Here is a 12,354-nt window from a genome sequence, read left to right as displayed (position 1 = left end):
ACCAAAAGTACTATATATTATGTATATTAAACCAATGGTCATTTCCCAAAGTTTTCTTGTGATCCAGGCTGGAAAGTATTTTCCTATAAAGGTCTCTTTGAGGTATTGTAGCATATGCTGTATATTTTCTATTCTAATCTTCCCTGTGTTAAGCAAGAAAGGCCCAGGATATTAACTTTTAAATTTCAATGGGAGTACAGCATTTCAAAAATCCAGCTCTGGAGCAGGTCCCAGTCTTTTTGAAGCCGTCAGCCCAGAGACATACCCTGGGGCATCTAGAGCTTGTGCTCATAACAACATGCAATTAAACTAAGGATTGGTTGTTTGTGAATCTGGCTGCATTTCCCTCTGTTTTTCTTATTACTTAGGCTCTTGTGTGAATCCTGGTCTTCAAAAGTTGAAGGAGAGGTGCGTGTAAGGCAGTATGCTGTGTGCCTTACCTTGTAAAAAACCCCACTCCGCCCAAGAGCTTTCAGTTCAGAAGTTGATTAAAGGAGACAAGGACAGAAATCAGTGTATATTTTCAGTGCTTACTCTGCATAGTACTCACAGACCCCACAGAAAATATACACTTGTTTTCTGCCCTTATGTCTTTTTGCAGTGTAGGACAAAGTAAAGGTAAAGGGACCCCTAACTATTAGGTCCAGTCGTGACCGTCTCTGGGGTTGCGGCGCTCATCTCGCTTTACTGGCCAAGCGAGCCGGCGTACAGCTTCCAGGTCATGTGGCCAGCATGACTAAGCCGCTTCTGGCGAACCAGAGCAGCGCATGGAAACACCATTTACCTTCCCACCAAAGCGGTACCTATTTATCTACTTGCACTTTGACGTGCTTTCGAACTGCTAGGTTGGCAGGAGCAGGGACCGAGCAACGGGAGCTCACCCCCATCGTGGGGATTCAAACCGCCAACCTTCTGATTGGCAAGTCCTAGGCTCTGTGGTTTAACCCACAGCGGTAGGACAAAGTAGTTGTGTTTAATTAATTTATCCACACAGTATGTGGATATCTTACTGCAAATATACCCCTTAGTGCACTTCATTCAGTTATTCTGTAATCAGCGCTGCAGATAAGTTGTACAGTGGTACCTCTGGTTGTAGATGGGATCCGTTCCAGAGGTCTGGTTGGATCTCGAGGTTTCTGCAACCTGAGGACCGCTTCTGCGTATATGCACGTGCGGCAAAACCCATTAAAATACTTCTGGGTTTGTCACATGCACATCCCAAAGTGTACATAACCAGAGGGTTACATAAACAGAGGTTGGACTGTATTGGTTATTCAGAGATGTATTGTTGCATAGGAATAAGCTTCTGTATTGGTTTGCTTCGTGGGATCAAGGACACAGTTCTCCTTCATACATCTTTTCTCCTTATGTGAAATAGGACTATTTTGCCTTACAATTGCCTTAGATAGCTGGGTATTGATTATAAATTTATTATTAATTATGATATCACCGTACTTGTATGTAGTGTCTTTGCAGGCACATGTCTCAGATCTGTATGTGTGTTCACTCTACAGACATTTAGTATTGGAGATGACAGGAAGCTCTGAGGTGGGGCTGCTAAATGGCAGCCTGTGTCTAGCTAAATTATTTAGGGCAGCCCCCCAACAACTTAGCATATATATTTTACTGAGCAGAAGTTGGCATTGTCAAGGCCCATCGTGCTATTGTGATCACAGATCTATGATGGGGAACCTGTGCTTTTTCATGCCTGAATATATATCATAGACAGAAATAATATGTGCTGTATCCCTATTTGGGCAGGTCCTCAGTATGTCTGGGTTTGTGGGTCTTCCATGCCATGAAGCTCTCGTAGGGCTGGCTGAAGAAAGGTTGGCTACCCTTGTTCTAGTTAACAGTATTTATTCTATATTTTTGCAGAACAGGAATATATATATGCCTAACTAAACAGACTCTGGTGTATTTTGATGATACCTATTTACAAAGGCAGCAGACACTTTGTGAAATTGGCTGCAGTTATATTTACCATGGTTTCTCTGTAATTTTCCTGACAATGTGCATGATAAGTGTGGGCATATATATAATTGCTTGCTTTAGGGGTTTCAAATTATAGCTTTTCCTGGTTTTGGCAGAAAATCCAGACAGAGAGTATCATGATGTTGGAAATAGAATTTGTTTTCCTCTAGGAACTGACCATAGCAGCTGGTAAAGTTGTATGGCGAAATAAAGTGTTCAGAGAGAGCACAAATTTGAAGACCTTCTTGGAGCAGCCTTTCTTAAATATCAGTGTTCATATATTTATTGTTCCAGGAAAGGGACAAGACTTGACCGGGGATCCAAATGAAAGCAGATGCAGGTTAGATGTTTTGCTATATTATACGGCAGCATATTTAGAACACTGCTAATAGACTGGATGAGAGGATTGTGCCCTTACATCTTGTCTCTTATTAAGAGAATAAGCACCAGCGTTGGATCACAGTAAAGGATAAATGCTAGAAACTGGAAGACAGGTGTTCGCTAGTTCCACCAGTTTGAAACATTATGGTACCTCAGGTTAAGTACTTAATTGGTTCCGGAAGTCCGTTCTTAACCTGAAGCGCACTTTCCCATTGAAAGTAATGGAAAAGTGGATTGATCCATTCCAGATGATGAAAAACATCCCCTAAAACAGCAATTTAACACAAATTTTACTGTCTAACGAGACCATTGATCTATAAAATGAAGGGAATAAACAATGTACTGTACTATAAAATAAATAAGACAGTATTGTAGATGAAAAAATTAACATTTCCCCGCCTTACGTTCACTGATGATAGTCATTGTTTGGATGGAGGGCTTTTATCCATTTCTGCAGTCACACAATCAACCAGTAGCTGAACTGGGCTCCACACAATCCCCAAAACAATGGCAGAAGGCAGAGTCCCCCAGAAGTTCCCCAAACGAAGGAGCAAAGCAGAGACAAAGGCACAGGGCAGACTCACTTAAACAAATCCCAGAATCCCTTGCAGAATCTCCCCCCCCCCCAGGGTAGGTGGGCTTACCTGACTAGGTGCCACCCATCTTGCTACAGCTGGGGGGTGGGGCAAGGGCTAGCGAAGGGCTTTTCGGCCCAGGCTCATCTTTGTTTTCTTAACAGCTTCACTGCTCCTGGTCTTTGTTAGGTAAGTGTTCCTTACCTAACTGTGGGGTTGGGATGCGACCTGCTGGGCATCCTGCAGATGTCGGGGCCTGGTTCTGGGCATTCGTGGAGGCCTCCAAGAGCTCCCACGGCTGGAGACTAATCGTGGAGCCTCCATAGGCCCTGCAGATGTCTAGGCTTGGCTCCAGGCAGCGGCAAGGCCTTCGAGAGCTCAGAACACTCACTTCCGGGTTAAAAACGTTCGTAACCTGAAAAAATGTAACTCAAGGTGTTCATAACCAGAGCTACCACTGTACTGTGTACCCTTGGAGTCTGAGCCACATTCTTTGGGAGCTTTATCACTTAGTGAAGCATTACAAGATTCTGCCCACCCCCCTTCCAATCTGTTAATTTGACTACTGTAATCTTTGAACCAGTGGGTTTTTTTATGCCTTTTAAAAGACATTTTCATGTAAAAAAACCCCTATTTATTATCTCTGGCAAAAAAACACAAAAGAACCTTCATTAGCTTCTTCCTGGGTATATCTTTAAACAACATTGGCAAGACTATGTCTCCAAAATAGCACTATCTATATTTCTAGGTTCTCCCATTTTAAATGTTTTTCTTACATTAGTCCTGCTTTCCCCTTCATTATAGGGTTGGGTTTTTTAGGAACTTGGGTTGACTGCAAAGGTTAGATGTCTAATTTAGGAACCCATCTTTAAATGTTAATCCATCTGTGGCTCTCTGCATTTGTTTTACAACAGCCTGTTCCCAAAAAAGCAAATCTGGATTGTATATGTGCACCCTTTTTACTTCCCACTATACTGCTTGTTACTTACTTGAGGATGTTGTAGGAGTTCCTAAACTGCAGTTTACTATATTGTATAGCACTGTTTGTAGTAAATTTTGTTTGCAGATCTTCTTGCATTTCTGCTGCCATGTGGGTGTCTGCTTAAAATACTTCTGAAATAAAAGTCTACTGTGCTTCTCTGATGGGACTATATTGTGTATTCAAACCAAAACAACTGAGTGTGAGATGAAGAGAATGGAGAAGTATAGGTAGGTTTGCACATCCTCAATATCACTGAAACATTTTCAAAATAGGATACACTGAAAAGCCACAAATGCCACTGAGGTTTCTCGTAAGAATAGCGATTGCCCTGCTGCATCAAATGGGAGATTTGTCTGTTGTTGTTATTACCATCATTTTCTATATTTATATAATACTGGCTCTCCAGGCTGCACACAATATTAAAAAACAACACTATATTATAAAAATACAATTAGCAGCATAAAATGCTTCCATCAGAAAGAAGCATAAAGACAGCTGACTAAAAGACACAGAACACCAAGCATGATTCATAACAATAAGACTTTTGTGTGTGAGGGGGGAGGTGACAATATCAGTACCAGGGCACCACCACCAAGAAGGCCCTCATCTTAGTACTCACTCATTTTACTTCACTTGGGAAGTGCTTCTGGAATAGAACCTAAAGAGGATCTCATGATGTGGATTAAAAAAATGGTATTTCAGGTATCCTAGTCTCAACTTGTTAAGGGCTTTTAAGGCGAAAACCAGCACTTTAATCTTGGGCCCAGAAATGAACTAGAAACTAGAGCAGTTAATGTAGCACTGGCGTCATATGGTCACATAGCCCAGGCCCAGTTAACAATCTCACAGTTCTGGTTTGGGCCAGCTGCACTTTCCAGACAGTGTCCAAAGTGGCCTCATGCAGAGCACATTCCTAGTCTGCATACTGTTTCCAAAGCAACCATCCAAATGCTTCTTGAACCTTGCAAGCAAGGCTTCCAAGTCACTGGTTACCCTTTGTTAATCCATAGATTGCAACTTGCTGTTGGCATGGCAGTGCAAAGGACAATTTTTTAATTTGTAGCAAAAGTGTGTCAGAACTAACCTACTGGGTATGCGTTTCTGAAACATTCCATTTCATAAATACAAGCAGCTATTGTAGAAACAGCAAAGAAACCTCTGGCATAGCAGCATTTTTATTTAATTTCCCTTGTGATTTCAGAGAGCAGTCCATCTTGAGCACACCATTTGTGGTCCTTGGATTACTGTTTAAGAATTACTGGTGTATTGCACGTGTAATTTCACCTTATTTGCAAGGGACAAAGCAGAGTGTTTCCTTCTTATAATCAATTGTCTGTACAAAGTTCACCTACCTGAAGGGTTACAAACACAGCTGCTGAAACCTTGGAATTCTTGGTTGCAAGTAAAAAATAGGTATAAAAGGAAAATTCCTGGATGCCAAGAGCAAAGTTTGGGGCAAGTACTCTTTGGTGAGAGAACCCCAACAGAGATTAAAAATCACAAAATATGCAGCAAAGTAAAGCATGAAGTATAGGTTGTTAGACCTTTAAAATATGCCCTTCCAATATCCTTCCAAAGTTTTGCTCTTCCCCTAGCAAAAGACCATATGTTTGGTAAGCTAAAAATGATAAACTCACAAACTCCCCAAAGGTCAGCTTCGTGTGCTTTTCTATACAGCATTCAGAAAAAGTTGCACAGGCAGGGAAACCTAACTTGGTTTCAGTGGTGAGAGAGCCATACAGTCTGAGCTTGGAGCAACCAGCTCAGACCTCCTTGCATGTTGAGCTTCTCAGGTAGACTAAAAGGGAACAAAGGCTTGATTATAGTACCTCCCAGGGTGAGCTCAGCCTCACAGGACAGCTTACTCCTGTATGGCTTTAACCTGTTCATGCATTAATTAGACTTAAGCATGTTGGTTATATGAGGCTGGTTATCCCACAGGAATGATGTACAGTGATGAAGGGAGAATCTGATAAGTTTGCAACGCATGGCTTAGCGGGCATTGTTTCCAAATTGTCCTGTTTTTTCTCATGAGCAAGGAGAAGCTTGCAGCTGTAAACTAAATCCGGTATTTAGATTAGCTGGAGGATTGAAAACAATAGGCTCACCTTTTTATTTCTCTTCTGCAAAATAACTTCTAAAGCAGTATATTCACCTTAAAGGATCTCTTAAGGTGGGAGACAGCTTCATCCATGAGAGGCCACTTCAAGGTACTTTAATGAGTATTCCCACTCTACCAATCTCTGTTAAGACACAAATAAGTAAATGTGAATCTTAATTAAGTCACTGTCTCATCTGCAAAACTTAAGTGACATAGCCTTCATTTTTATCCTTCTAAGCCAGGCTTTGTTTGAACTGCTCTTTATTTTCCAAACTTTTGCATTTAGCAAACATATTGCCCCACTGGTGTGGTAAGTCATTAACAAGGAATGCTTATGTTTGCTGGGTGACGTATCGTGTTGTATCTAGCTTTTTCATATACCATCTGGAGGCTCTCAATCAAGAGTATATTTAAGTCAAGGAAAAGCTTTTTCATTTACTAAAGGAGGATATAGTTGGAAGAAGAACAAGAATAATTACTAAATTGGAAGCACTTGGTTTGGTGTGGTGTGTAGGGGGCATATCCAGATGTTAATATTTTTGATTTTAAGAATTATTAACATGAATGTGTGAATTGTCTAGAAAGTGTTGGGTGGGTGGCGAGCACATTGCTTTCTGGATCTATTAAAAGTGTGGAGCACATTCTCAACTAAAATGAGTTAAAGAGACCTGCCTTTGAGTAACCACATCACTCTTTTGTTCTGCTTATAGAGCTACCGAAATCCTAGTTGTAAAGTGGAGAAATATTCAAAGCTGGTTGAGAAGTTCTTTTGCACTCCCTCTTTGCAGTTCATCTGCTTGAACGATATGTTTTGCAATCCAGGAGCTTGTGGATCTTGGCCCACAACATTACTGTTCTCTGAGGCTCTGAGAATACTTACTGAGACGTCTTGCTCACATTACGCAACTTGTGCAAATTAAAATGCCAGGTGGACATTCACAAGTGCAGAAGAAGGTAGCCCTAATCTGAATTGGGTCTCACTCTTCAAATATCCTCCGGCTCTCATCAAACCTGGATCATACAAAGTTGGCATGCTTTGATCAAATGCCTGAGTGCCATTGGGTGTTATATTTTGTTTTTGTCGTGCTCAGGAAGTTCCCCAGTAGCAAACTGTCCAGAGCTGTGGTTTATTTTGACAGGCTGTAGCTTAGTGGAAAGAATTTTTATATTTATGAATGCAGAGGAAATGCCTGAGATCTATAAAACAACACAGAGAAAAGAGACAGTACAAATGGCTATTTGGCTTGTGATGTAACAGAAGTTTGATTCAGGAACCAAATTAATCAATAACCCAACTCCTTCAATTAATAGACAAGCTTGTTACTAAGTTACTGAATGAGAGGGGAATTTGACAGTTTGCCCCATAAAATACTGAGCACTGGATAAAGAAAGATTTTATCCTAATTTATTTAGTATTCCTATATTTTATTTTAAAAGGAAGTCTTAATGCACTAACGTTCATAGTGCCTTATGCATTTAGGGACAGGTTACATATTTTGTCATGATTTTGCCTTCGTTTCAATTTCTGTTATTACAAATGCAATGGTAACTGCCTTTGGGTGTACCAAGATAAATGTTTGTTTCTGAGCTAGAGTAATTATATATTGGTGTGCAAAGAATGCTTAGGCGGAAACTGCAAAGAACAGCTGGCCCTGAATTATGTTGTATTAAGCATTTTCCCTGAACTTATTTTCTGATGTAAACATGTTTAATCTTTAGAATGTATGAAATGCTTTCTGTGATTTCCTTTCCTTTCTTTCCTCATACATGACCTTGTTTATGAAGGTCTTTTAGCCATTTCTAGCTTTATCAGAAATAGCTGGGATGAGGAAGAAGAGTTGCCGCCATTCATGCTCATCCTACAAATTCCCCTTCCCCTTCCTCACACAGCAAAGTCAGGGCTTTGAAAGAGTAAGGAGCAGCGGCACTTTAGGGAAATTTAGGGAAGTACGGAGTCACAATAATATTTTATTGTTCTCTTGGTTTTTTAATGATGGGAAGGAAAACCTAAATCCTGAAGGTAAGTTAAGCACAGTTTAGATCATTAAATAAAAATTATGTGGCCTAAAACACTTTTCTTCCTCCCAGATGTTTGGCAGAAGTTGCTTTACGACTTTGTAATTTTTGGCCCATGACCATGTCCATTTTATAAAGTACAGTGGTGCCCCGCAAGACGAATGCCTCGCAAGACGAAAAACCCGCTAGACGAAAGGGTTTTCCGTTTTTCGAGGCACTTCGCAAGACGAATTTCCCTATGAGCTTGCTTTGCAAGACGAAAACGTATTGCAAGTTTTTCCCCCTTTCCCCCCTTTTTCTAAGCCGCTAATAGCCGCTAATAGCGCTAATCCGCTAAGCCGCAAATAGGGATGCTTCGCAAGACGAAAAAACCGCTAGACGAAGAGACTCGCGGAACGGATTATTTTCGTCTTGCGAGGTACCACTGTAGTGGCTGTCTTCTATAAATATTCACATTTTTATTACTTGGGTGGAATCTAAGGTAAAGGTAAAGGTACCCCTGCCCGTACGGGCCAGTCTTGACAGACACTGGGGTTGTGCGCCCATCTCACTTAAGAGGCCAGGGGCCAGCGCTGTCCGGAGACACTTCCGGGTCACGTGGCCAGCGTGACATCGCTGCTCTGGCGAGCCAGAGCCGCACATGGAAACGCCGTTTACCTTCCCGCTGGTAAGCGGTCCCTATTTATCTACTTGCACCCGGAGGTGCTTTCGAACTGCTAGGTTGGCAGGCGCTGGGACCGAGCAGTGGGAGCGCACCCCGCCACAGGGATTCGAACCGCCGACCTTTCGATCGGCAAGCCCTAGGCGCTGAGGCTTTAACCCACAGTGCCACCTGGAATCTACACATGCATAAAAAATGCTGTGAAAATGCTTTTTAAAAAAACATTTTGAAAAATATATTGAATTTTGCATAGCTCACTTTCGCCATCTAGTGTCTCATTTGTATATTGCACTTTACAACCCATTTAAAACGTTTTATTTGCAGCTGTGTAACTTTAGTCCTAGGGACGCAGGTGGCGCTGTGGGTTAAAGCCTCAGCGCCTAGGGCTTGCCGATCGAAAGGTCGGCGGTTCGAATCCCTGCGGTGGGGTGCGCTCCCACTGCTCGGTCCCAGCGCCTGCCAACCTAGCAGTTCGAAAGCACCTCCGGGTGCAAGTTTCCGTGTGCGGCTCTGGCTCGCCAGAGCAGCGATGTCACGCTGGCCACGTGACCCGGAAGTGTCTCCGGACAGCGCTGGCCCCTGGCCTCTTAAGTGAGATGGGCGCACAACCCCAGAGTCTGTCAAGACTGGCCCGTACGGGCAGGGGTACCTTTACCTTTACCTTTAACTTTAGTCCTTAGTTTCCAGATGTGGTTCCTTGCCCTGAATATGTCTTCAAAGTTTGCTTTAATAAGCTAGGATCAAACTAGTTTCAGATTCTGAAACTATCTTCTCTAAGAACAAATCACAACTCTCCTACGTTCAGCTGTAAGATGGAACTGTGATTTGTTTTTAAAGTGAAAGCATGAAAGGTGGAGAGTGGAAGAAAGCTGAGTGATACTGAGGCTCATTGCAACTTGCTCCCAAATCATATAAACCATGGTTTATGTGATTGTCTGTACCAGCTCAGAATATCAGTTCCAGCCATACGAGTCATCTTTGTATATGATCAGTCAAGGTTATTAACATATGAGTACTATTTTGAACAAAACTAGCAAGAAGACTTGTAGAAGACTTCCCTGCAATACATTTTAACCATGGGAGTGACCTGGTGCAGTACTATTTCTGAATACTATTACTTAAATTGAAAGCTCCTCTTTTGTTTCCTCTCTATTCTGTGTTGAGCTGCATGAGTTAGAATGAGGAACACGCAAATTTCTTTCCAATGAACGTTCTTGAAACAGTTCTGATAAATCCATAGATTTCTTTATATTACATCATACTGTACTATCTTTTGACAGGGTTGGGATTTAGTACAGTATGATCATCGCTCGGGCACGTTATCTGAAAGCCTGTAGATTTCTTTACGGTTTAGGTGCTTATTTCTCATTCTCTCAGACTCCTGCCAGCAATTTTCTTTGTTTTGTCTTTAATGGTAGTGGAATTGTGTGTTTTTGTGAGCAATTGCAGTACATTGTCTAAGGCTATAATCCAGTGTGCACACTTGGGAGTAAGCTTCACTAAGTACAGTGGAATTACTGGCAAGGAAACATGTATAGGATTGGAGTTCATAGCTTTTCAGTTTCTCATCTTTTCAAACTTAGAGCACAAACCTAACCATGTCTTTTCAGAAGGAAGTCATATTGAATTCAATAGGGCTAACTCACAGGGAAGTAGGATTGTTACCTTAGATTGTTAGATTCCAGTGCAGATTTCCTATTCCTTATGTTCTTCTTTACACATACAGTGGTACCTCAGGATGTGAACGGGATCTGTTCCGGAGCCCCGTTTGCATCCCGAACGGAACGCAAGACGCGTCTGCGCATGTGTGGGTCGCATTTTGCCGCTTCCACGCATGCGCGTGATGTCATTTTGCGCGTCTGCACATGCGCGAGCGGCGAAACCTGGACGTAACCCGCTCCATTACTTCCGGGTTGCCGAGGAGCGCAACTCGAACGCTCTCAACCCGAAGCACATTCAACTCGAGGTATGACTGTACCTGGAGGAGGGAAAGAAAGAATACATAAGATATATGCTCACCCACGATACCTACCTCCACCCCTTCCCCTTCCCTGCTGACAAAATCAGCAGCGCCCTCCCTTTGGAACTCGCCAAATAAGCTGCCCATAGAGCTTGCCACCTATCTGCCTCAGTCTCCCTTCTCCACTAAACTTCTCCTTGCCCTCCGATGCTGCTTTGATGACCCAGCAGCTCTCAGAAGGCTGTTATAACGCTGTTGTTTGCTGAGTCACCTATTGGTAGCCAAGCAAACTGTGTGATGACAGCCATACCTTTTTATTATATGTAAGGTTTTGTGTATGTATACACACACACGCACACACAAAAATAAAATATGGTTTGTCATGACCCTTGTTAAATGTTTCATTGTTTTTAACCTGTGGACACGGAAGTGAATGTTGGCCACCAACGAAACCCTTGTGTTAGAACTGCCTCTGCGGTCAAAGGTTAATGTAGCCAGGAGAGGAAAACAAGCTATAGTTAGCAACAATGCAAACAAACTTATGGATGAATGCCATTGGAATAGTTTTTGAAGTTGCTTTCTATAGCATACCCCCCTAGCTGCAAATATTCCATCCTCCCTCTTTCCCAGGAAATAACAATGCTTCAAATGACAGGTTTTGTTTTTAGAGCCAAATTCTTGCCAGTTTTGCTCCTGGCCAGAGCACAAGGCCGTGTCTCAAATGGTTTCATCACATAACCATTATATGCTTGCCATTTTTTCGTTTTTAGGTAGAGGTAGTTTAATTTTTTTTTGTCCTTTCCGCACATTACTCTTTAATTGTGAACATTTTGTTTAAAACCTTTGAAGTAGATCTCCCTCTGAAAGCACAAGTTTTTGCTATTCAGTCAAGGTGCATGCTTTTGTCAGGTCCTCAACCAAGAGTTTGGACAGCATTAACCTTTTGTTTTCCTCAGTCTTAATTGCAGTAACACAGGCAGGTGTGGGGCTGCCACACTTCTCTTGAATAGTGATGGGGATGAATTGAGCAATCCACTATTTTTTTTGAAATATATATTTTAATCTAAAATATCCTGTTAAATTTTATAGCTCCAGATCTTACACCCTACAATTATTTTCATTTTAGGACATGACACGCACCTTGTTCTATCTTAGTTATAGGTTGTTGTTGTTGTTTAGTCGTTTAGTCGTGTCCGACTCTTCGTGACCCCATGGACCAGAGAACGCCAGGCACTCCTGTCCTCCACTGCCCCCCGCAGCTTGGTCAGACTCATGCTGGTAACCTCGAAAACACTATCCAACCATCTCGTCCTCTGTCGCCCCCTTCTCCTTGTGCCCTCCATCTTTCCCAACATCAGGGTCTTCTCCAGGGAGTCTTCTCTTCTCATGAGGTGGCCAAAGTACTGGAGCCTCAGCTTCACAATCTGTCCTTCCAGTGAGCACTCAGGGCTGATTTCCTTCAGAATGGAGAGGTTTGATCTTCTTGCAGTCCATGGGACTCTCAAGAGTCTCCTCCAGCACCATAATTCAAAAGCATCAATTCTTCGGCGATCAGCCTTCTTTATGGTCCAGCTCTCACTTCCATACATCACTACTGGGAAAACCATAGCTTTAACTATACGGACCTTTGTTGGCAAGGTGATGTCTCTACTTCTCATAGGTATGGAGAATCAAAACATATGTTTCCTGACAAAGTTTAGGAAT

The 12,354-nt window shown here is 42.2% G+C and overlaps 1 protein-coding gene across 6 annotated transcripts in view; it reads left to right on the top strand.

The window, feature by feature from the left end:
• LOC307217553 (rho GTPase-activating protein 39-like) overlaps window positions 1-12,354 on the top strand; it is a 100,626-nt gene that overhangs the window by 44,224 nt on the left and 44,048 nt on the right. Inside the window, exon 2 of one of the 6 annotated variants that reach the window (XM_079978977.1) lies at window positions 2,269-2,314. The exons of 4 other annotated variants lie outside the window; for them this stretch is intronic. In XM_079978977.1, coding sequence (XP_079835103.1) covers window positions 2,269-2,314 — 46 coding nt within the window. Of the gene's footprint in view, window positions 1-368; window positions 409-2,268; window positions 2,315-12,354 lie in introns of all 6 variants that reach the window. One more of the 6 variants, XM_079978978.1, reaches the window with a different exon arrangement.

Source organism: Podarcis cretensis (assembly GCF_951804945.1).
Source record: "Podarcis cretensis genome assembly, chromosome: 6".
Classification (NCBI taxonomy): domain Eukaryota; kingdom Metazoa; phylum Chordata; class Lepidosauria; order Squamata; family Lacertidae; genus Podarcis; species Podarcis cretensis.
The sequence above is the reverse complement of the archived record's forward strand: the minus strand, read 5'-3'. Positions and strand labels throughout refer to the sequence as shown.